General features: G+C 45.4%; 1 protein-coding gene and 1 long non-coding RNA gene across 2 annotated transcripts in view; one reads left to right on the top strand and one right to left on the bottom strand.

The window, feature by feature from the left end:
- On the top strand, positions 1–21,616 carry VSTM2B (V-set and transmembrane domain containing 2B). Its single transcript, XM_050903875.1, has 5 exons — positions 1–378; positions 1,056–1,240; positions 2,834–2,863; positions 3,978–4,392; positions 21,133–21,616. The coding sequence occupies exons 1-5, from the start codon at positions 306–308 to the stop codon at positions 21,219–21,221; spliced, it is 792 nt and encodes a 263-aa protein (XP_050759832.1). The 5' UTR covers positions 1–305; the 3' UTR covers positions 21,222–21,616.
- A 703-nt stretch (positions 21,617–22,319) lies between these two features.
- LOC127020981 (uncharacterized) overlaps positions 22,320–25,619 on the bottom strand; it is a 42,263-nt gene continuing 38,963 nt past the window's right edge. The window contains exon 4 of the long non-coding RNA XR_007767147.1: positions 22,320–23,053. This is a non-coding gene — a long non-coding RNA (uncharacterized LOC127020981). The remainder of the gene's footprint in view (positions 23,054–25,619) is intronic.

The raw sequence follows: 25,619 nt of genomic DNA, 5'->3' as shown, positions 1-25,619 counted from the left end.
CGCGTCCTCGCTTGCGGACCGCAGGAGCCCCCGTTCGGCGCAGGGCACTTGAATCCCGCTCGCGGCGGAGCAAAGAACCGGGACGAGATTTACTGCTTCATTCCCAGAAACGTCGCTTCCACCTGCGAGCGAGTTTTGAGCAGCCGGCTGTGGATTTTATATTTGCTTCCCCACAAACCAAGGTTAGTCGGGTGGCTTTGGCTTTTTGGGAAGGAGCCCTGACCCGGCCCCGCTGTGTGCGATGGATTGAGGCGTGCCCGGCTGCGCCCCGAGCCCGGCCCCCGCCCGCAGCCCACATAGATGCGATGGAAAATCGGGGGCTCTTCTGCACCCTCTGTTACCTGATGTTCAACGCACCTCTGCTGTTCTTCGTCACCGGTGAGTAAGAAACTTCTGCCTCTTCCTGCGGTGAGCCGCCGCTCCGGACACAACTTGCTGGCGGGAGGCAGCAGGGCTCCGGTGCCGGCGAGGCTCGCCGCAGCTGAGCTCTAGCCGCTTCGCTCCTGCCGGCAATTGCTCCAAGTCCCGTCCTCCCCGCCGCTTTTTCCTGTGGAAGTGTTGATGGCTGGGGGCAGGGAGCGCTGCCCGGGGGGGGCTTTTTGCAGAACAAGGTGGCACTGTTGCGGCCGCAGCTGCCGGCAGCGCGGGCTCGGCGCCTCGCAGCCGCCGGAGCGGAGCGGGGCGCAGCGGGTGCGCAGCCCGGGGCAGTCCCCGCGCCGGATCTAGGGGAGGGAGCAGTGGGACACTGGCGCCCCTGTATCCAGCCGAGGGCTTTCTTGGGAGGACGAGGGGTTTTAAGGTCCTCTTCGAACTTTCCCTTTCCGGTGGAGCCGCGGCCCCCGGCTGCAGGGTGGCAGGGACCGCCTCGGCCCTGCCCGGGGTGCACAGTCCTGAATGCCCCGCTTATCCTGCGGTCACCGGACTACAGGAAACCTGTGTCTCGGTCAGCGCTTAGCCCTTGAGTTGAAGCAGCTTACGTTACGCTGAAAAGGACTGATCTTGTCTTTTAATCTCTCCCGTTAACCAGCCCTTGTAACTCTATCTTCCCCTCCCAGCTACCTTTACTGAAGTTCCCAAAGATGTGACTGTTAGGGAGGGAGATGATATTGAGATGCCTTGTGCTTTCCGAGCCAGCGGATCCACCTCTTACTCCTTGGAAATCCAGTGGTGGTACCTTAAAGAACCAGCCAGAGAACTTGCACACGAATTAGCCATCAGTGTCCCCGGCAGCAGAAGCAAGGTAATACAGTGCTATGGAGATATATCTCTTCATCGAGTGCAACATGCTCAGACGGTGATCAAAATAAACTCGGCAATCCCAGAGAGGAGAGCACTTCCCTCTACCCAGAGCCAGCAAGCAGTTGGAAGCACTGGCATCCCCAGGCCCTCCCTGGGACGGAGGAGGAGAGGGCATGCACCATAGGGGACTTCACCTCAGGAAAACACGTCAGTGCTTTAAGGATTGTAAATAGAAAATGATATATGTCCTGCTGCAAAGGGGGGGGACCCAAGACAAGCAGTCAAAAATAGCTGTAGTATGAAGTGGGGACAAGCAAAAACTAGTGCGTCTGGGGACTGAGCTAGGAATCGTTGTAAAAGGTGGGAAAGCCTCTGTTTGCTCACTGATAGAGCAGAGAAAGGCATGAGGGATACACTTCTCTGTGTTGGTATGTTAAGTACATATCAATTTGCATATACAAATGCACACAGTTTCTTGGGGTGCATGTACATACCTGTGTCCATATCTGAAGCTCAGCAAGTCATTTTCAGACAGTTGGATGTAGTAATTAAAATGCATGAAGCAGAGTTAAATCTTGCGTGTCCTTTCCCCTCCCCCTAGCAAGCCGCCTGGCGCGAGGGTAGGCTCTAGTCTAAATTTTTCAGCTGCATTTCGCCAACATAAGCCAGTTCATTCTGCAGCCTCCCCCCAGTGCAAGACACCTTGCTGGTGCCAAACAGGGCTGTACAAGGAGTGGGGTAAAGCTGGACTTCCAGGCCGTGTGCCCTGCTGCGTGGGGCACGTCATCCTTTCCTGGCCCCTGCGCCGGCAGGGTGCCCCGCGGCAGCCTCTGTGCCTGTGCCAGCTCCCCTCTCTGTGGCACGCTTGTTTTCCTGCGGAGCTCAAATAGAGATGCAAAGCATATAGACACTGAGCTAATGCGATGCCACCTAGCTGGGGAAAGTATAAGTCAGTTGTCAGACAGGGAAATAAATCGCTTGGATTTAAATGTCTTCTTTAACCTTATATAAAAACCATGAGTTTCTTTTACAATAAATGATGACAGGGCATGCCTGGAGAATGATGACCGTCTCCCTGGTAGGCGCATCAGTGAGATCTGAGGCATCACTTAGATTTAAAGTAGTTGGCTGGAGACAAAAATAACCAAGTACAAAACCTGCTGAGCGATACCTGCTCCCAGGATGTTTCAGGACCGAAGCTCTGCCCCGAGCAGTGCGGGATCCAGCCTGCCCAAGCACTTCACCACTGTGCTAATGCTGCTGGTAAAGCGTCTTCCCCAGTGTTTGTCAGTGACTGTGAGCAGCATAGCATGCAACAAGCATTTCTTTGGCCGCTGTTTGCACCCTTGGTGAAGGCTGCGCTTCTGTGGGCACCACAGGAGCTTTACCAAAACAGTCCCCCCACTGAGCACTGGTTTGCTGCCTTCCCCATCGCCTGGGGAACTCCCCCGCCCAGACACACAGGCTGTGTGAATGGCAAGCGGAGAAAGTTGCATTTGTCCGTGTCCTGTCCTTGCACTGGGGTGGGAATACGAGCATCTTGTTGATGTGCTGGCAGAGCTGAGTCTAATCTCCCTTTTTTCTGTTCTTTTAGGTAACAAATAAGGATGCAACCAAAATCAGCGTAAGTGCAGCTCGAACTGGGTGGTGCGCACCCTTCCTCCCATACACGTGGGATTTACTGCATGCCCCCCTCCTTTCCTGACACACGAATGCAGCTGGTCTCACTGGCAGCCCTGCTCCTGCAGCACGGCGGGAGCGTGGCACATTTCCCCTCCTCGGTGTGTCATGGCTCGGTCGAAACGTTACCATCTGTTGCCGGTTTAGCAGTCATGTCTCATTCCTCGCAAATTGAGAGGAGGTGATGCTTGCCTTACAGCCCGCCCTTTGCCACGTTTGAAAAGGACTGTGGGCCAGATCAGGAGAGAAGTTTGCTTTTTTCCCTGCCCTGTGCAAACCCCAGTCGCCTGTGGCGACCCCCTTCTCTCCCTGTCCTGCAGAAAACGAGCCGCTTTCCCGCTGATGCGGGCCCGGGACTGCCTCTGCCCCAGGGAGGCGGCCGCCGGCGCACGCCGGCCCCTCTCCGCGGTGCCGAGGCGCGGCTGGAGCCGTTCCCTGCCGCCGCGGCGGCGGAGTGCGGCCTGCACCGGGACTGTAGGGCACCTCCTCGCTCTCGGCTGGGTGGCAGTACACCCGGCAGGGCTTGGCCCTCTGCAGCAGGCGCGGGGTGACCCCCGGGGTGCTGGGCTTTCCCCACGTGTCGGGTTCGGGGCGGTTCGTGCGGGCTGGAGGCTGCCGGGCACCTGGGATAGCTGCGGGGCTCCGTGCGGGACTGGGCAGCGGGAGAGGGGACCCCCAGGCTAGGGGCGGGCACGCAGGGGGGGTTGGCAGAGCGCTAGTGGTGAGGGGTGCGGGGTGGCGTGGGAATGATGGGGAGCAGGGCTGATTCTGGATGGCCCCTTGGGACCCCGAGGTGGGGCTTAAACAGCGAGGTGCTGGGCTTAAATGTCGGGTGCACTCGGTTTGGGGGGGGGGGGAATTAGCCCAGGCTCGGTGTTCTTGACGGCAAAAGACACGTACCTGGGGCGAGAGGGAGCTCTGCCGGGGCTGCACCGAGGAGAGCAGGGTCGCTGCTGGGGAAGGGAAGGGCAGGGGAAGGCGGCGGGGCCGGGCCCCCGGGGGAGGCGGGGGCCGGCGGCCGCTGCTGAGGCGGCGCCCGGCGGTGCGCTCTCTTGCAGACGGTCCGCGTCCAGGGCAACGACATCTCGCACCGGCTGCGGCTCTCGGGCGTGCGGCGGCAGGACGAGGGCGTCTACCAGTGCCGCGTGGCGGACTACAGCGACGACGAGACGCAGGAGCACAAGGCCCAGGCGCTGCTGCGCGTCCTCTCCCGCTTCGCGCCGCCCGACGTGCAGGCGGCCGAGGCGGTCTCGCACATCCAGAGCGGCGCGGCCCCGCGCCGCCACGGCCCCGCCGCCCGGCCCACGCCGCCGCCCGGCCCCGGCAAGCGCCCGCCGCCGCCGCCCCCGGCCGAGGGGAGTGCCGCCGCATCCGCCGCCAGCGCCACTGCCACCGCCTCGGCGGCCGCCGCTGCCTCCTCGGCTTCGCCGCCGCCCGGGCAGGCCGCCATCCTCCGCCAGCAGCACGGGTCAGGTAGGGCGCGGGGGCGCGGGCGGGGGGCACCCCTCTCCCCCGCCCGGCCGTGGCTCCCCGGGTCCCGCTACTCGGTTTAGGGTCGGGCACCGCGACATCCCCCCACCCGCCCCGTGTCATGGGTGGGACTGTCGCTGCGATGTTAAAGCGAAATAGTTGCACCCGTGTCTATAAGTAAGCGTACTTAAACTATCCCAAAAGGCAGGGCCGGTGCATTGCGCCCTGCCTTGTCAGAAGTTAGCACAGAGGTGTGGGGTTGGGGAGATGGGTCTGAGAGCAAGGCTGGGACCTGCTTCGTTTTGGTAGGTGCTGTGGGAGGCCCTACGTTCAGAGTCCCCCTTGCAGCTCTTCGGACGTGGTGTTTTAAACAGTAGCTGCAGCCTCAAGTGGGTGAAATGCCATGGCTGTTCTGCAGAAAATGTAAATAGGCGAGCGGTTACCGGGGCTGGTCGCCCTGGGCAGGCACGGGGCCTATGCCGAGCAGGGTGCAGGTTTGGAAAGGAAACGTTGATTGCTGTGTAATGAGCTCCACATTTGAATTACTGGCAGGATAAGAATTGGAGATACTACTGATGCCTGTAAATGTGGAATTTTCCACACGGCAACACTATGCTCTATAATGGTTTGTAAATGTAAACATTGTGCTAATACTAATTGTCTATCAGTTAATACTGCATTAAGTTATCAATGCTATGTTACCGTATTACTGCGAGCCAGAGAAGGCCGTTGTAAACTTTTGTTTACACTAATGACAGCAAAGTCTGGGACAAAGAACACAGTCTTAAATCTGCATTACAAACGTGTTTCAGGCTTCAAAGGTGTGGTGCTGCTCTGGCTGGGCTTTAGCTCCTCTCTCGGCCACTGTCACTTAGCTGATGTTGAACAAAGGTCCCTGCCAAGTTATCTGTGGAAAAAGGGAAACAGTTTTATGCCACTGACTGCGCAGGAAAGCCCTGAGCTCCCCTCTCTGCTGAGTCTTTTCTGACGCAGATTCATAATCCTCACGCAGGAATGTTCACACTTCTTCCTGATACCTCTTCGGCTCTCAGGGCAAACAGTTGCAGGTTTTGCCTCACAGTAATGGAAATCAGTTGTATATGGGTAATTGTGACCAGCTGGTGCTTTACAGGTGCTGTGTTTTATCTGATTACTACCTTCTGCTGTTTTCTGAATAATTTAGTTTCTTTCTCATGTAGAAATATGTGTGAAAACTAGGTTTTACTCCTTATTATTCCTAAAACTAAGCTGGCTGTTCATTGGTGTCTAGTGGAAGACAGAGTGATAATTCCTGAGGTCTTAACTTCAGGTGCCTGTGGGCATATAAAAAAGTTCAGTTTGCTTTTGCTGAATTCACTGACCACAAGAAATTAAACCGAACACTGTAATGCTCACGATCTGTTCTTTTCCTGTTGGAAAGATCTGCTTTCCTCCTAGGAGCCCAGGGCTGGTGGTTGTTTTTGTGTTTCTTCTTTCCACTCCCCTACAGTGAGAATTCTTGCAATGTTTTCTGTGCTGACAATAGAAGTTAGGTTTAGGATTCGCAGCACTGTGCGCCCTGCCTCCTGAACCCAGAGCTTATATAGTGCATATGAACTAAAACCAGGACGATGGAAGTGCAATGGGCTCAGTTCCATCTCAACAGATGGATGTGAGTGTGTGCTGCCAAGAGAGCATGTCACATATGTCTGTTAGGGCAAGACCCCCTGCCCAGATCATCTAAACTGCTGTCTATCCTGATTTTTTACATGTCTGTGGTTTGGGGATGTGGCACTGCTGCATCGTTTCTAGGCTGGATTAAATTCTGAAAATAAACTATAAGCATTGTGGCCAGCAGTGGAGATAATGGAGTGATTTAAATCAGTGAAAAAGGTAGTGGAATGCAAAAAAATATTTTGTGGGGATCTCCAGATGGAGACTGATGCTAAGAGGGCTACAAAATAGGCTAAACCAAAATTTCCTGCTGCGACGTCTCTCCTGTGCACACTGGTTTCTGTGAACAGTGCCACTCCGTGGCAGTTTCTGTTCCGGGAGCAAGCTGAAGTCAGTGTAGAGAGCACAGGACTCCTGTTCTTGTTTATAGCAGTGACTTAATAAGGTATAAACCAGCAACTGCTTTTGTCTCCATACAAGGGAGGCAACTAATTTTGTATTTTGGTATGGTCCTCTGTAAAAATAATGGCTTTTTACTCTGCTTGAACCAAGACCGCCTGAATAACAGGCTTCTACTTGGTTTATTGTAATTTCCATACCTGTGGCAGTTTGGAGCTCCCTGTAATTACTTATCAATAAAATGTCAGCCACGGCATGGCTCAGGAGATTAGCAGCTGAAAGACTTCGCCCTTGAAGTTCCTGATTCAGGTGCCTTCTGGACCAGAACTGTCTGAAACTTGCTACCACGAAATGTCTCTTTGGTTGCTTTTGTGAAGCAGATTGCTTGTTGCCATCCCAGTCCCCGTCACTGGTGTGTTTTAGAAAGACTGTCTGGGCCAGGCACTTGGTTTGAAGCAGAGACAGACAGCTTGGTGTAGAGGCAAGAAATGGATTTATCTCCCCTAGACATGAAGTGTTGCTCCCTACCCAGAATAAAGGCACGTGGATAAAATACTAATGTGGAAGTCAGTGTGATGAGGACTTGCAGGGATATCGCCTGCTTTTGTGAGGAAATCGAAGACTCAGGTCTCCAGTGCTGTCACTTGGGTTGGATAAGCACTGAACTTTTTTCAAAATGTCTTAAAAGAAAATTACATCCTTGAGCTTCAGAGTTTCCCATTTGTATGTTAAAGTGGTGTTCTTTAGAGCTATTTTAGGTACAGTAATTATTTTTCTCTGTAAAGAATGCAATTTCTTTATAGGAAATACTTTTTAAAATCTTTTTTTATCTCTGGAAACTAGAAGCCCTGTTTTGAGTCCACCCCCCCAAAGGCAGTGTCATAGCTGGTTTTCCGTACAGTAGGGCCATCAAATCAAACTAAATCTTTGTTCACGTACGTGTATAAGGCTGCAGGACCTAACCCTGTGTTGCTGTATGAATTATATATATGCACAGTAGCATACTACGTGTGCTTCATTATCCTATTTTGAGCTCTGTAATGCACATACAGATAAGTACTTGCACCAAATCTGTGTGTAATAGTTGAATTATCTAATACATTTACTCTCAAAAGTCTTTGCATTTGTAAGTCTTTTCATTGTACACAGGGATATTTCCTCTGTATAAAAGCAGAAATGTGCTCAAACAATGGATTTGCCATCAGTGATTAAGAAACACCTTCATTTAATACACTGGAGAGCTCTGCCTGAAAGCTGATGGCATGGCACTAGCCACAATGTCCTGCATGAATTGGGTTCTAATCCTGTTTTCCTTGCAGTAGAAATCTTCCCAGTATGTTCAGTGTAGTAAGATAGGGCTTCTATGTGCTTGTATTCCAATAAATGTGATTATAGATCAAATGCTGCTTTCAGACGTGCTTGCAGGGCTCTTGTTGACTTCAGTTGGAGTCCCAGTCACGCACTGTGGAAAAATGTGATTCTTTACATCTTCTAGTTGAACTGAAACATGAATTTATTAGAATAAATGTGTCTGTTACTAAGATTCTCTAAATAGCATAGAGTCTCATCTGACAAACCAGGTATAAATAGAAAATCCATAGTTTTGGACATGTCATCTGAAATTGTATTTGGTAGAAATTTGTCATCAGCATTATAAGGACTGTCGTGGTTTAACCCCAGCCGGCAACTAAGCTCCACACAGCCGCTCGCTCACTCCCCCCTGGTGGGATGGGGGAGAGAATTAGAAGAGTAAAAGTGAGAAAACTCGTGGGTTGAGATAAAGACAGTTTAATAGGTAAAGCAGAAGCCGTGCACACAAGCAAAGCAAAACAAGGAATTCATTCACCACTTCCCATCAGCAGGCAGGTGTTCAGCCATCTCCAGGGAAGCCAGGCTCCACTATGCGTAACGGCTACTTGGGAAGACAAATGCCATCACTCCGAATGTGTCCCCCCCTTCCTTCTTCTTCCCCCAGCTTTATATGCTGAGCATGACATCATATGGTATGGAATATCCCTTTGGCCAGTTGGGGTCAGCTGTCCCAGCTGTGTCCCCTCCCAACCTCTTGTGCCCCCCAGCCTCCTTGCTGGTGGGGTGGGGTGAGAAGCAGAAAAGGCCTTGACTCTGTGTGAGCACTGCTCAGCAGTAACAAAAATATCCCTGAATTATCAACTATCAACGCTGTTACTAGAACAAATCCAAAACATAGCCCCATACTAGCTACTGTGAAGAAAATTAACTCTATCCCAGCCAAAACCATCACAGGGAGTAGATCCAATGTAACAGAAAAATTGCCTAATATGCCAGAAATATTAGCTACTCAAACAGAATTTTATCTGTAATGTTTAAACTGCCATATAAAAACTTAGTGCTGTGGTCTCATGAGAGTCAAAAAGATTACTGCTTGTCTGCTGGTAAGGTAGACTGAAGTGGAAACTGAGAACGTGTTACTTAGGCTGCAAGGAGGCAAAGATCTGCTGGTAAGATCATTGGTTTTAATACTATCAGAGAAGGAGTTGTCCGTATGGTTCTAAATGAAAATAATATTTAACTTTCAGTTTAAATACTAACACACAAATGGAATCTTTTGCTGTAGGAGAAGAATCAGGGTGAGCAAGTGAAAGAGTGCATATAGTGTTAATGTGTTTGGAAATGTTCCTAGTTTTTATTGGGTAACTAGGGGGGATATAGGAGCATCACTGAGCAAGACAAGCAGTGTCTCTGTCCCAGAAAGTTTGTAGTCCGAATAGATGAGACGGACAAATGGCTGGAAGAGCGATGACTGACTTCATTGCAGTGTGTGGCAGCTGTGAAATTAAATATGAAAACTTAATTTCAGATCTCTTAAATTTAAGTCCAGTGTCTTAGTTGTGAGACTAACTTTGTCATCTGATAGGTGAAGTAATAAACAAGGATCTTCATACTGACCTTCTGGGAGGCAAATTGCCTGTATTATATCCTACCAAACGGTCTCCAAAATGAGTGCCTGTGTGTTGGCTTGGGGGCAATTTTTAGTTTAACTTCTGAGTGGAATGTAGATCAGACATTGCAGCTTCCGAATTCCCTTTTATTTGTTTGATCTCTAGCCTCAAAGCTCTGAAGTGAAAGCTTTAAATAAAATAAACAAAGATGTGAGTGTGAAACAAGAAACTGTGCTTCATTATGCTTAGAGTGCTCTAGGAAGGACACAGAGAGACTCATGTGTTATGCAGAGATGAAGTGTTCACAGCAAGGAAGAAAGTAAGTCTTCACTTGACACCTATCCCCTTCTCCCCCCCACAAAGCCTTTTATGTCTGAGGCAGAAGGAAGCCTGCTTGTGGGCTACATGGCCTGAGATAATAAAGCACCAGGTCCCAATTCTGCAGTCTCTGTGCGTGTGCAGCTCCCAGGGATGCTCGTAAGAGCAGTACATGCACAAAGTCAAGCTGTGGCAACCTACCTTGAGGCAGAGGACCATGTGGGAGAGTGTTAGATCTCCATCGTGCACTGGGAAGCAAAAGGTATTTTTTTGCAGCTTAGAGACAGGAAAGTAAATGAACACGCTGTTTTCTTGAGTGTAACGAGCTGTGGCTGGTTAGAGGGCCTCTGTTTGGAGCGGCTGTGGTTGAGTTTGGATGAACTTTGGGTAAGGGTTTGGGTCTAGGGCTGTCCTGGCTTTGTCAGAATTTGAATGACTCTGCATGCTAGTTTGAGAAACAGTCCATGGAGCTCGTTTATCTTTGATAGATGAACTTTACACAAAATAGCAAGAAAGGGAGCCTCTCTATGTTGGTGTTCAGCTTAGGCTCCCTACCTTTCCAACTCGGTAATGTCTGGGTCTACTTCACTCCCCCTGTGCTTTTTATTAGACCATATATGAGCTCACATTCTGTTGTTATTTGTAGTTAAATGCAACCTGGGTCACATCACATTTTCCTTTACATTAAATAAAGTAGCAAGGCAGAGGCCATAACTGAATTATCAGGCTGACCTCCTAAATGTTACTGGATAATAAACATGCAAAAAGAATTGTAATTAAATACACATCACTAGCACTTTAATATCTCGGTAAATGAGACTGCTTTGGGGACAAGTGAGGTCAAATATCTTCTTTTGTGTGTGTGTAATATGCATTAATTCTCAAACTGGACAAAAGCACGAACTGCAGTACCGTGTCACCTCATTACCTAGGGCAGAAACAAGCTGTGCCAGGGTGTTTTTGTACTGTGGAAATGCAATTTATTTGAGTAACCTCCTTTCAGCGATTCTTGCTTGTTCCCTGGAGGACAGGCAAAACTGTACTAACCTATTCTACTAAAGCCTGTGCAGTGTCCTTGAAGAAATCTGAATATTATTTGAACTTCTTTAATATCTTCAAGTTATAGATGAAAAATTGTTTAAAAAAAAATTACTGAACATAATGAAAGGGGTATTCCAGGTCTTTCTAGTGAATGTGGAAGCTGTACCTAACATTGGTCTAGATTTCTATATGAGATTGATTCATTAGTGAGTGAAAATTAGAAATGTGTATGAGGGAAGGCTGAGTGCACCCATGTGTCTTTTTGCATGAACAAACAGCATTTTGGGCAGGAATATACATATACTGCTAGTTCTTAATGTACAGTTTCAATAGATACTTGGCAAAATGGAGTCTTGGTTTGCAGTACCAGCTAACTTAGTCTGTATATTTTACAAGAGGCAGATAATTGTTACGCATTCCTCACCTCTGCTATACTGATGCAGCTTTATTGATGTATAAAGTAATGCTTGAACTGTGTTGTGGATTATATAGGTCGCTAATACTTTAAGTGGTATGGTTAGAAGTCATAGCAGAAAGAAATGTCAAGACAATCTTATTGGTACTAGTTTTGAGAAGGGTATTAATAGTGGTGGTCTGTAGTTGGAAAGCAAACATAAAGTAGGATCTGCCAGGAAATGAATCTTACAGTAGTCCTGTGAAGAAGATGTTTCTCCTTTACATAACAGAGCCTGACAGGACTGTGCTGGTAATAAAAAGGGTTTGTTTTGGGTTTTTATTTAGCTGTGCTACAGAAGTAAGAATGCTGGCAGGTTCATTATTGCTGTTTACTATGTGTTTTTTAAAATTAGATAATGGCAGAGCAGTCCCATATGTCAATAATAAACAGTTCAAGTAGGTTAGTATTGGAAAAAATGGGGTTGTCAGCAGAACGGTATTATTTGTCACAACAGCGGTTAACAACTGAGTATTTTATATTGCTAGGCTGTTATCAGCTGGGAGGCAATTTTATTAGCTGGAAAGAAGAGCAGTTTGGCAGAGCAGCAACTGTGCTCTGTGGGGAAGTCCGTCTGATCGCAGTGTGCAGATCGTTGTGCCACGGCTGGAGAAGGGAGCTGTGCTAACGAAGCTTATGCAGGATGTCAAGTAGTTGCCATAATATCTGGTCTTACCCTGCATTGGCATGGTTGTGGCTAGGAAGCGGAGCATCCTTGTTGTGTGTGCTAGGAGTGGCTGCTATCTTTGAAATGAGGCAGAGCACAGTTAGTAAGTCCTCTAATGGACATAGTCTTCTACGTCTGTCGTTTTATTGGTCATGTGTAAAATTCACCGAACTGGTACAATTAGAACTACTTTACTGCTTTATAAATTTTAAAATCGGCATTCTAATCTGAATCCCTCTCACACCAGGGAGCTGGAGATTTCACATGTAAAGAGGGCACTAAGGAATATCCCGTGTCCACAGTTTTTCCAGATAACCCCGTGCTCGCTTATTCTGTAAAGTTTGGCCTCCCTTAGATCTAGGGCATGGCAGTGTCTTTAGTTAGCTAATATCTAGCAAATATCAATCATTGGAAAGGTTTGGAGGGTCTCTGTATTTGTGGGTCACTCCCAAAACGTCGCTGTTTGTTTATAGCAAAAAGGTGATCCCTTCTTTATGTAAATCACAGGCTCTGATTTTTTCCAGACGCATGGTCTCAATACAGCTGTTTTCCTTGTGTCATCATGTATTCTGCTAATGCACTTAGCTCTATTCTCTAAGTATGGACAGGATAGGGTTATTTTTGAAAAAAATCCTTAGATAATCTGCACTCGGATCTGCTGAACTTTAGTAATTCTGATTGGAATGATAATTACAACTACATTGGCAGCTTGCTCCTAATCCTGATCAAGTCAAAAATATTCTAAAAGACGGTGAAATGAGAACTACAGCATCTTGTTCTTTACTTCTGGGTTGCAAATATTTGCAGCTTGTATCAATTACAGAATGTGAAATCTGTGGTTCCGTCCAGTGTGACTTATTGCAAGTCTTTTCCTTAAGTGTCAGCTTAGGGAATTGTGTGACCATATCTAGCTTGCCTGCTTTTTGGAACATGGCTTTTTAGTCCTCCTGCTTATAATGAAAAACTTGAGAATATGGCCCAGACTCACTTCAAAGCTCAGTAACTGAAACCCACTACCAGTATTCTTCATTGCCTCATGATTTGGGTAGTTTGAGTTGTGCTTTTTGCTATTTGTGTGTATCAATATGCTATTGGGACTTACTCACATAGTAGGACTGAAGAAGGACGTGTAGGGCTGGATGCTCATTAACCACCTGAACTACCACTAATGTAGTTAGTTATTTTTCTATATGTTTGAGTTCAAAATTCATTTTCCACCAAATCGCATTACAAAGAATTTTGTATCTCTCATTTTTCAAGTGTCAAGGAGTGAATTAATGGTGCTTGCTTTTGTTAAGTTAGTTTTAGATCATGGAACTGCAGAAAATTCTGGAAATGAAACAAATCCATAGTTGCATGTTTTGGGTCTCTTTAATAAGATATTTGGCGGGGAGAGATCATCCCACAGATACCAAAGCAGAAATCTGTTTATGGGAATGTACTACAAAGTGGAGATCAGCTGCAGGTCTCAAAAGAGGGAATTTACTGGCTTATTTAAATGCAGACCAGTATAAAATATTTAAGCGGTATACTCTATATAGAATGAATGATTCTCTTCAAGTATTCAGGATATGTTCCTATTGTACATTAACACTGTCTATAGCAGTGTTTCCTTTTGGAGCTTGTTATAAATTAGTGTTGGTGTTTTCTTGAAGCATGTGCTGGTGTTTTCTTGAAGTTTTTCCTTAATTTCTCCAAGAGTGGATATTTGGAGTGGTTGGGGGGTTTATTTGGCTGTCTCCAGTGTAGGACAGATCCCAAGAACAGCCCCTCAAGGGCCCAGCTCCATGTGAATCGGTTCAGCTGCTGCTCTGCTGGGCTTTCTGGGGGCACCACCTTCTCTCAATACAGCAGTTTTCATAGTCAAGTGTAGCATTCAGAAGAAGAAGAGTGAGGCTTTCAGTAAGACTGCTGACTGCTCTGTACATCTTTGGCTACCACAGAAGGGAAGTGGGGATATTGAGGGAAAATGTACCAACTGTTCCCTGTATTGTGTGTCCCTACTTCTTGTAACTTTAGTGGGAGATAAGTTTTTACCAGCCTGTTGACAATGAAACTGCATATTTCTCTGGTAACCTAAAAAGTAGAAATATTTTTGATAAAGGTAGAAGTATTTCTTGCTCTCTACCTGATATGCACTTGCATACATTCATCAAATCCACTAGTTTAACTACCCCTCTTTCTGTTTGTTAGTAGCTGTGTTTAATACAAGAATGTCTTGCCACGCAGACCTGCAGCCTGTTGAACTGGATCAGATCAATTGTCTATCTAATCCTGCAGCTTATGTCTAATAATGTCCTTACGATCTAGGAGAAAAAGGGAAGAGCCTCCATAGAGCGTAATTGAGCACTTGACTGATCTGTGTACCATATGTATGTTTGGAAGGGATTGTCAGTCCTAATATTTTGAGAACAATTTGGCCTTAATGAGTCTCAGTTGAAGTGAGCCTCCGTTGAAATGAGCTCTAATGTGATCAGAAATCCACCTCAATAATTGCAAGTGCCTTAAGAAACATATACTAAACTCCTCTACCAATTCCTGCGTCTGTCCTATCCCACAGGCACTCACACAGATCGACTTCCAGCAAAGCACTGCGGTACTTCAGAAAATCGACACTGCAGAAGGAATCTTTTTCTTTTCTTAGCTTCACATCAGAACCAAACTTTTCTTTCTGCATCATTTCTTTGCATGACTACACCTCCCTCTCCTTGCCATCCAATTTCTGTTATCTAATCTGTCCATAACTATATGATGTACATGACCCATTTTTCATAGAAAATGCTAAAAACAGGGGCTTCATTGTATTCAAGGGTGGTTAGCCATGTTGTAGTTTTCTTTCTCAAAATGGGGTTAAGCATGTCAGTTGAAATGCTCAGGGAGCTAGAAGATGCTGCTTCTCAAGAAAACAAGGTTCCGCTGGTCTCCTTAACGGTGCTGTCATGCCTCTCGATAAGCTGCAATTCCCATGCCTTCCTGCTACCTGTGCAGTAGTTTACCACTAAAACACCCAAGTCTTCTGTCCTAGATGGGCTTTTTCAGATGTCACATCAAGAACAATCAAAATTAAGAACGAGGGTGCTACGAAGAATTGGATTTTTCTCAAATACACATACTTATTTTTCTACCTGTGCTGGAAATTTGCATTGTGCTGCCCTGTACGTAGCCTCTGTAGAGTTATCAAGCCTATAGCTTAGGTTATTCTACCTCACCTCTGTGTTCAGTCACATGAGTTCAGCCCAGCACGTAAATAGATACAGGTAGGGGCAAGTCAAACATGGTCATTTCGGGAGTGCTAAATACTCCAAATGCAAAAGGAATCTTATTTGAAATACTAAAGCCTGTTGAGTTTCCAAAATTAGAATAGGAGTGGCTTTCAGTTACCCTTGTTACACGGTATTTTGGCAATTCACTTCTAAATATAGGCCTGAACATAGCAGTGGATATCTTAAGAGAGAAGGTAGGCAAACGGTGAAACTGAGGTGTATTTGAGAAGACCTAAAATGATGACGCAGTTTTACAAAACTCTGGCCAGTAAAACTGGTTTCAGTTTCCTGGAGAGTTTGAGGCTACGGTGTGGATAAGGAAAGTGAAACGTGGGGATTTTCAAGAAGAAGGGTGCAGAGGGCAATGCTGATAGTTTCACCCAGCTGCGTGACCTTAAAAACCTTGATGGCATGGATGAAGGAAGAAAGCAGGATCACTAGCTTATACCTGCATGGTTGTGTAGAAATAAATACATGTGCTGAATTCTATGAGGCATTTTTTTGAGATGGGTTACGGAAAGCTGTTCTAAAATTCAGCGAATCATAAATAAAAATGTGTAGTGGGTTGAAAACTAATTTTGTCATTGTGCCTTCTAGGCAGGTTCAGTGGTGAGCAGATCCCCTGCAGTTGCTTATAAATATATGGGAAGTCACCATTGCCGAAATTAACAACACCAAAAGGCAGGTCAGGAGCTGTTTCTAGTTGTGCCTAGGCATGATGATCCACAGCCGGCTGAAAGCCAGGAGCAAGGGGGACCCCACAGTTTAGTATTTTGCATAGATTTCCATAGCACCACATACTTCTTTTAACAAGAGCACCTCACATTACATGCAGTGCTCTAGGGTTTAGCTGGGAGAGTGTGCTAAAGTTAGCACAGGCTCTGGATACGCTTCTGCACAGCATCCTGGAGAATTAGCACTTGGTGAGGAGCAGGAAGTTTAAGGCACCAGTTACAAGCCTTTAAAAAAACTCCGATAGCAAAAATGCAGTGTGTGGATTGTGCTGTAAGTATTTAAGAGTGGAAGAAGGATATATGCAGCTTATAAGATCATGTCTCAGACTGTGGAGTAATTCTAATGTGGTATAGCTTGTTATCTCTTCAGTAAGTGTTTAGTGACTTTAGTAATGGTGTCTTTTTAATTAAAAACTTCTAAGAAGCTCTTAGATCTGAAGTTTGGTAAATTCCCTTCCGTTCAGTGCAAGTGCTCCAAATGTACGTCAGTGAGAGAGAATTTATCTAGGTTATTGCCTGTAATGATCCTTGACCGACAACCCATATAACCTCCTATTTTTTCCATAGATATAAGATAGTAGGACCAGTTTCTCCAAGAATATGTCTCAAGCACAGCCTACAGTTTCTGAACTGAGAGAGTAAATCAGTCTATATGGTCAGTTTGATCCCTCACCCCTTAATGAAATGCCAGGTTTGAGAGGTTTAATTGAACATTGTTCTGTAAGGAAACAGGCTGAGGCTAACAGGTCACTGCATAAAAGCCAGTAGAGAGAAATGTCTCGTGATACTGCCAGCCAGGGTCCCAGCTCCATCATGAATAGGCAGTCAGATTTTAGGTGTTATCTCATCTTTCAAGGAAAATACGCTACTGATGTCTTTCAGCTTTTTATTATATGGGCCACTGCATTTTACCACTGTCTCAGAAAGAGACATCAAGGGACTTTTCAGATTCTTTCTAGGAAGAAAAATAGGAAACTGCTGGAAACTGTGGGTTTTGGCCATTGGTTAAATATAGCTTGTAAAAGAACCATTCCGTTTTTTCCATGTGTCACAAGTCACTTGGTTAATTAATGTTTGCTTTCAATGGGATGAACTGTTTAAGTCAAACTTGGATGAATGCTGGCACAAAACAAATTATTAAATAGAAAACTACAGTAAAACATTATTATGTTGTAAATCGAAAAGAAGGATGAGTGATGCCAGAGAGCGATTCACCATACACGAACAGAACAATTTGTTATTGTTCTGCTTAGTGGTAGACCTTCCCTTTTAGCCATGTGCATATAAATAATTTAAAAGCAAAACTGTAAATCTATGTAGTGATAAATAAGCTTACAATAACAAAACATCAAATGAATATTCAAAATATAAATGAAATGTTTTCTTTTAAGTGTCTGTAGTTTGTAAGTAACTGTGTACTCCTGATTTAAAGTCTCTGGATAGAAACTCTCTGTTCTCAAATCTGGGTCGATCATATGTCCAGATCCTAGTGGTCAAGACCACATTCTGTTTCTTTACATCTACAAATGTAGCAATTTATTAAGTAAAAGTCAAGACTTGCACTACTGCAGTAAAAGCAGAATTGAGGATACTAAGTCCAGCTTGTTTATAAACAATATTACCTATAATGAAAAGGGTTCGAGTTCACTAAACAGGGAGAAATTACTGGAAATTGTATTTCCAGTCTGCTTATGTTCAGAGGGAAGAGAATTCTGAAGTTCTGTGTATCTGCTTCTACTGCCTGAAGTCTTAGAGCAGAGTAACACTGAATCAGTATGAAAAAAAGAAGCTTGTGTTTGGTGTTCAGTAAGAATAATTGCTTTCAAATATTTTTTTAAAAATATGTTTTATTTAACTGCCAAGATTCTGTTAACAGACTCTGAACTCACATTCTGCTGTCAAATTAAGAAGACGGAGAATGCAGGTCAAAAACAACAGCAATTTCTACAAGAGGAAAAGACAAAAAATTTGGACTGTTGCATTAATTCACAGTTTTACATTGAGATTTAAACTAAAACTAGTATATAAAGGTAAAACTGGCATAGGAATGATTTTGGTAAGCAGGCACACAGCTACTGCATGGAGTTGTGACTAATACTGCTTTCCATTCAAACCAGAAACAATCCTAACCTAGTGTCCTTTGTAGCCCTTCAGTATGATGGTTGTAAGAGCACTTGAGCTACAAGAGCCCGTTTCTCCAGGTTGAGTTCCTCAGCGTTTCCAGGGGGATTCCCCCCTTACAGAAGTGCAGCGTTCTTTTTGAGTAACTGGCAGCATCTCCTCAAACTCGAGTCCTGTTCATTGAAAGAACAAGTTCAGCCCTGGCAGGGAAAAATGGGTTCTCACTACCCTCAGGTTTGAGCATAATAAATACCCAAGGCCAGATCTTCACCGCAGTGGTGGGCAGGTGTGGAGTTGGCACAAATTCGGCATCTGCGAGCTGCATGCAGCTGCCAGGAGTGTCGGCTGCTGCCCGGCTGCCCTTGCCATCCCTGGGCACAGGGGATGGCGATAGCACACGGGGACCATCCTGAGCTGGCGTTCTTGCAGCCGTGCCACGTCCCAGAAGTGAGAAGAACCATCTGACAGCTTGGACATGGGGATGTGCTGACTGGAAGTATGGGTCCGTTGTGCCAGTGACTGCAATTTGTGAATAAGCAGTCTGTCTTCAGATAACATATAGCATGTCAAGCTCAGAGACGGACAGAAAATGGGGGTTTACATTTAGCCTTCCCAGTCAGCAAGCTGTTTTCTCTCACTGGTGTAGGTAGATGTGTTGTTAGGGTTTTATCCTTGCTAAAACTGTAGAATGTAATGTATTTGTGAATTGACTGTATATTTTTAAGGGAACGGTGGGACCTGCTGGAGGAGGGAGGTCCCTGAGGCTGGGGAATGGCTGTCACAGCCCTGTTTGCTCCCAGGCTGGCACAGAGGCTGGGAAGTCTGGCAGGGTTGGCATCAGCACAGGCAGAGCTCCCGCTGTGCCCTCGTCCTCTCAGCGCAGGAAGGGGGATTGCTTATCCTGCCTGCAGGTCTCCAGGGGCAGACCCTCCTTGCACTTCGGCACTCTGCAGGGCTGGTTTCTGGGGCAGGGAAGGCAAGTCTGAGCTTGTGAGCTCCTGCGTTGCTGCCTCAGAGCAGCAAGAACGTTTGGGGCTGGTGATCATCTGTCCCATGTGCTGGCCGGGAACCTGAGCTTTAGCAGCTGTTGTGCACTTTCCTGCACACACTTCCCGTGTCTTTTTGCAAGAATTTAATGAGTTACTCCTTTAGTTACCTGAGTTAATTGTGTTTGTTAATGATTTTCAGCTTTAAAAAGAAAAATCCTGTATTAATCTTAATGCCTTGCTGTAGCTACGTAGGCAGTCCTTAGCCACATGTTTGTGCATGCAAGGATTTAATTAAAACCTTAATAACTAAATAATCTCCACACAGTCTAGGCGTCTATGAGATAGCACTATGGGGACATTTTGTGAGTTCCTCAATTGCACACCACATTACTATGAACTATTTTTTGACATTGGATAATAATACTCTAGCTTTGCTGGTGAGGTATGTATAGATTACGAGGCAGCCTGAACAGCGAGCCCAAGAGCAGTGGTTTATTCAGGAACTGTTCGAGGTATTTCCTTTGATCATGCCACAGCTGAGAGAGACTCACATCTCCTAGAGACCAAGACTGAAGTATTCGCATCAGAGTGCCTGAAGTGAGTTTCCTAAATAGAAGCGGCCTGATTCCTTTTTCAGAGATACTGAACACGAAAAACTTTTTTTTTTTTTTTTTTTTTTAAGCTTTCACGCTTTGCAAAGCGGCTCCGACAGTCACTTTTCTGGGTGGCTGTCAGTATTTTGGGCATTGATTACTCCTGTATGTAGGGTGTTCAGCACTGATGAAGCCTCTCCCCGGGTGCCTCTGTGCACTCCAGCTGCAGGGCAAAGCTCTGGCTGGGCTCCTGCTTTTGCATTCACCCCTGTGGAAATGTCCCACAGCCACGTGAGACATCAGTCACGGGTGTGCAGCCCTGTATTGTCATGTTACAGTGTTGGTGACAACTGCACACGCTAGTCCACGTCATGGCTTTGGAAAGGTGTCACCTGTCGGCACTTGGCACCCAAACAGCTGCTGCTGCAGCCCAGTCCAGCCTTGTTTGCGTGGACTCAGCAGGGGCTTGGGGAGTGAAAGGCAATAATCCCTTGTCCTGCAGCAACGGCGCAGGCTGCACCGGGACAGCAGAACTTCTCCGTAGGAAGGGGCTGCTCTCGCCCTTGCCCAGCAGCAGAGCAGTGACCCGTTTCAGAGATGGAGCAGCCCCAGCACCCCATGCCATGCCTGCGTGTCCTGCGTTCCTGGCAGAGCGTGGCCAACGGACCTCAGCCCCATGGCTCAGCCCTCCCATGCAAGAGAGAGGGGCCGGACCATGGTGGCACACAGTAAATTCCTCTCTTTTTGGCGCAGGTAACTAGAAAATAAATAAACTGAACAAGTGTCTTCGTGTAAGCGGATATGAGGCAGGAACAGCCTTGTTAGCTGCAGTATGGACATGGGTGCCGCTTTGCACTGCAAGCAAAGGCATTGGTGTCTTCTCCTGCCCAGGGAGAGCTGCGTCCTCCTTCTACAGCTGTAAGGTCGCAGGCACCTGCTTTCCCATGATGGCACGTACATAACTAGCCCTGCAGCCCAATATTGTGTCGCATAAGCTTACATCATAGGAGCGGGAGCAGTCTTGCACTCCTTGGGTTTGGACAAAATGACTGTAACAGATGTGTTCGACATCTGACCTCTGTTTTTCTATAGCTTCTGTGCACATTTTTGATTTAAAATTCTGCTCTTTCCTATAAAAGGTAAAGAAGATGTCAAGGTCTTGCTGTTCCCATTCCAAATGAAATGGGTTCATGTCCTGTTAATCAAGGAGTACAGCTGCAGCGTTTGTCATTTCCCTTTAAAGTAATGGGTGGTTGATACCTGTCATTTCTCAAGAAACTATATACCAGATTAAGGTGTATTTATAGAAATCTCAATTGCGGGTAACGTAGCTGAAGCCAAGTTTAGGCATACCATTAGTTATGCATAATGAAATGACCTAAGTGGAGTTAGATTTGGGAGGGGGAAGAGAAAGCTATTTGAGTTGGATAGCTTGAGGATGCTGTTTTACTATTAAAATTAAGCTTCTGACCCCTGGCTCTGAAGTGATAAAAATAAATCTTCTTATATTTCTCTTCTGCATTTAATCTTCTATATTGGAAAAGATAAAGAATAAAATTTCCTTCTCTCCCTTGTCTCTTTCTTTTCTAGGTACAGGACCTATTTATGCTACAGAGCCACTCCTATACATGTCCCTGTTAATACTGCATAAGCTTGTACATTTATTAGTAAACCACTGATGGACTACTTCCTCCACTTCTCCTCAGCCAAACAAAAAGGAACCTATTTAAAACCAGAACAAACCCCTGACAAAAAAATACCTACAGTCTTAAAGATGGACAGAAAGAGACTGAAAGAAGCATGATAAATTCTACGTGGGGGGAAAAACATATTTTTGGGGATGCCACAGAAAGTAAACCACATAGAATAATGCATCTAGTTTCCAGACTCTATGGTGTAAAGCCCTGCTCTGTGCATGGCACTTATGATTTCTCTGTTTTAATGTAATATTTTTTCTTTTCTAAACCTTTCCTCTGACACTTCATTTTGCACGAACTGTTGAGCAGTTATCTTTATGACAATATGTAAAGATGTTGGGTCAAAGCCCTTCCTAAGAAAGGAAATATTTTTAGTAGATTATTGTGTTTAGTTTTTTTGGATTTCCTTTTTCTTTTTTAATTAAATTATTTCTTTTGGAGACATTTTAATTAAAAAGGTACATCTTACCATAATTAATATTCACTGTCAATAATATTTATTTTTAAATGAAGATTGGAAACAAGGTAAGACATTTGTTTATAAACTGTATTGTATATTGCTGAATAACAGTTGAATAAAAAAATTTTGAAATAAAGTTTTTACAGTTGTGTGTGCCTTTCCCTGGGTCCTGAAGCTCCCTGAGAAGGCTTCATGGCTGTGTCTGTTCCCTACCTTGTCACAGCACAGAGAATTGAGCAGAAGTGCATCACAAACAAAATAAAATTTAAATCGGTTATTTATTACGTGCCCCCATGTATTGCCAAACCCCACAGCAGAATGTGCTGACAGCCACTCACAAGCTATAGCTGCATTTTCCTGTGGTGACACCAGTTATCTCTGGGCAGTTAATGCAAGATCTAGTCAGATGGACAGTGGGACAGTGTGGAGCATTCAAGGTAAGTTGCTTTGTTTTTCTCCAGGCCTCTCTGAAAAAAGACGAATCAAGCAGTGGAAAATGAAAATAAAAATGAATCAACCTGGAATGTTGTATTCTCTAGACCTGGTTTCAATATTTGTTTAAAATATATTCACATTTTTAGAATTACATAATTGCGTCACTTGTCTTACCAAGTGAGCTTTCTTCTAATGAAGCAAAAGGCTTTTTTACAGTAAATACAGCAGTTATTTTTCTGTTCCAAAATGCTTGGGTTTTAAGTGAGATAATAGGATGACTTGGTAAAGAAACACAACCTTCTTTAGCTGAATTTAATGAAGTACTTTGAAATTTTCTGTGTCTGACTGTGATTCTTATCCTTTCATTTGCATAGCATTTTAGAAAGGACCTTAACTGTGGAAATGGTAAAGTGACAGCTACAGCGCCAGCAGGACTCTGTCAGCAGAAGATGTGGAGCAAAAGCAGGACGTGCCATTGCCTCACCTCGTACCGGAGTCCTCTTCTAGAAGGAGGGTAGGAAGGGATTTTGAATTTCTCACATGGTCAGAATTTGCTTTTTCTAGGACTGCCAGTAATACTGAGGGATTTGTGCCACTCACATCTCACTAGGTGTGAGACCCAGACACATCTGTGTTGTATCCATGCTACTACATTGTGGTAATAAAAGCCCTCTTGTACTGGGGCAAACTCGCCATGGGGATAAAGTCTTTGTAAGAGTGTTCGTCCCCTTAATGCCAGATGTAGTATCCTGTGGATTGGGGAATAATCCATAATCATCCCACAAAAAGGCAGAACTGCTCTTTAGAAGAACTTGGGGGAGGTGGTTGTTGCAAGCCTGGAAGGGCATCAGAGCGTGAGACACTGCAGAGCATGGTCCTTGGCTTCCATATGCGTATGGGAAGGCGAGTCTTTTATAACCTGAAAGGAAAAGACAGGTGGAAAAAAAGATTTGAATGTCAGACCATGCCTAAATTAATACCGGTGTTCATGTCTAGGAACTTATTCAAGGACAATTACTTAATGCAGAGGTATGTGTGGAGTCTGTAATATTAGTCACGAAAGCTCTAATCCTTCAAGTAATGACTGGTCATGAAAGTGAGACCCGCCTGGGTTTGAACTGTGGGTCCTCTGGCAAGCTCATCATCACTGCTGCTTTTTCTCAAGGGCAGTGAATATTTCTCAGTGACTCGTCTTCTGTCTAAGGGAGAGAACCAAAACACATTTTTTCATGAGAGGAAGAAGAAAATCTGCCTAAATTTATCTAAATAAATAGCTGATGCTTGAAGCAGTGGAGCATGTCTATCTAGGAGTAGTGACGCTTCTGTTTCAACTTCAGCCATACCTCAGCATGGTCTCTTAGGAAGCAGATCATCTGCTTTACTCTGATACTTTTGTTTCATCACTTACAGAGTACATTATGTCTTGAATTGCATACTGTGTGGTTTGCAGAAAACATGGGAGGAAATACATCATCTTGCATTTGTCCTTCCCTTTGTATTGTAGCCTGTTACCTGCACAGGGATGTGGCAGCAACTGGAAGTTTTGTGTGCAGTGGCAGGAGTAGAATTATCAAAGTCTTTTAGACTTCAGTCACATTAAAGGTGAAAAAATATTAAATCTGCAACTAAAAATAACTTTTTTTTTATCCTTTCTGAGATCAGAATTAAGTGTGCCGCAGTAGGAATAACAATTCGTATATTCCAATTCACTATAAAACCTCAGAACTACTAAACAATAACCTGAGGATTTGATGAAAAATCTCTTCTAACAAGAGCAATAGGCATCTTTTTTTTTCTAGTGAAGACCTGCGCACACGCAGAGATAACTCATTCCCAGCACACAGGATAACTTCAACAAGGGAGCAGATTGCCAAGATAACCTGGCTCTACCTTTACCTTCGCTATATTTCTGCCTTCAAAAATGTGCAGAATGAGTCCTCCAGGTTTTGGGGCCTTGGTTTCCACATTTGGGCCAGCTTTTTTGCAAAATACAGAGCCTGTGTTTGGCCCCATATTTGCATAGTGCAGGGGAAAGAACTGGGTAAAGAGCAGGCTGCAGCTTTCAGTACAGTATTTAGTCTTTAAAAAGCACTTAAAGGAATGAGAAACATTTTGATGGAAAAATGTAAAGAACTTGGAGCCTTATTGCTTGCGAGTGTGTAAGGACTTTTGCTAAAACAGCTGTCCTTTGAGAGTGCTCTTTCTTCTGAAAAGGGCAACTGCCTCACTTCTGCTGATTGTATTTACAAAGGGCAAAGTGAGGTTTTGCTGTACCCTTAATGGACAGAGGCTAGTGGCAAATCTTGCTCTTTCATAAATCTCAGCATTCCTCGTGGCGTCTGCTGTCAGAATCGATTAGGAATAAGTGCTTGGACTGCAGAGCCGTGGAAAGGTGGCGTGTCTCGTGTAGTGCCACGCAGAGCCGGGCAGAAAGTCCCCCAGCACCAGTGGTGGGGTGGGTGCGTCCCCAGGCACCTGGGGAGACAGCCCCCTCAGCGGCTCCTCCTCGCAAAGCCAGCAAGCAGCCGAGCTAGGAAGCACGAGTGATGGCTATTAGGGGCCAGAGCTGAGTCATCTATAATATAATCATAAGGAAACACACATTTTTCCTGAGAGAAAATCAATAGAACTTTGCACTTTTCCTTGTAATATTTCCAGTCTGCGCCATCAGCCATAGTTTGCTCACAGTTATACTGCTATAAATTCACTGCGAGTTAATGGATTTCTACAAAAATGAATGGATTTACAACAGTGTAACAGAGCTGATGCTGAAGCCATGCACATGTAAAAATACATGGAACAAAAGTAGTTTTGTAGCACACAGGTGACCTTCAAAGTGCCAAGACCTAGCAAGTAAAAAGCAAAATTACCTAGTTCCTGGTATGCTCCTTTTCTGGCAGAACTCCCAAGGAAAGTAAAGCGTGCAGTCCTGAAAACATCACTGTGCGTGGCAAGAGGGCCAGAGACCCACTGAAGGGAAGACAGGTGAGCGAGCAGCTTCCCGCTGTGATGGGAGAATGTAAAAGACTGTCTGAACATGTCATTTTTCATTTCCTGCATGAAACGTTTTGGAGCCTAGTCTCACTGAAAATTACTAAGTAAGTAAATAATGTGCTCCCAAACTTGTGTGTCAAAACTAGGCTGGTTAATGTATGAGCTGCCCGTGTTGCATTTGTTACTACACAGTAAATTTCATGCTTAGCCAGAGGCTGGCAAAGTTCATTTATTCATTATCCTCAAACTTTGGATAGTTATTATTCAAACTCGTCTAGTACATCTATTTAATAAGAACAGAAAATTGATGGGATCAAAAATGTTAGAGTCTTAATTAATGCTTTTAGCAAAGACTGATTGGGGGGGTTGTTGTGAGAATATTAATTTGTAGTGAGTGAGTGCGCTGCCTGGTTTAGCTAGGAGCGGGAAGGGGTCTCCCAGCCCTGCCACGGGAGCTCGGCCGCTGCAGCCTGGTGAGCTGCCAGCCTGCG

The sequence above is a fragment of the Gymnogyps californianus genome, chromosome 12 (genome assembly GCF_018139145.2).
Source record: "Gymnogyps californianus isolate 813 chromosome 12, ASM1813914v2, whole genome shotgun sequence".
NCBI lineage: Eukaryota > Metazoa > Chordata > Aves > Accipitriformes > Cathartidae > Gymnogyps > Gymnogyps californianus.
The sequence above is the reverse complement of the archived record's forward strand: the minus strand, read 5'-3'. Positions and strand labels throughout refer to the sequence as shown.

Excerpts from the sequence above, each read along its gene's own strand:
- VSTM2B (XM_050903875.1), top strand. The coding sequence starts at position 306 with ATGGAAAATCGGGGGCTCTTCTGCACCCTCTGTTACCTGATGTTCAAC. Across the intron at positions 379-1,055 it reads TCTGCTGTTCTTCGTCACCG|CTACCTTTACTGAAGTTCCC; the intron begins GTGAGTAAGAAA and ends TTCCCCTCCCAG. Across the intron at positions 1,241-2,833 it reads TCCCCGGCAGCAGAAGCAAG|GTAACAAATAAGGATGCAAC; the intron begins GTAATACAGTGC and ends CTGTTCTTTTAG.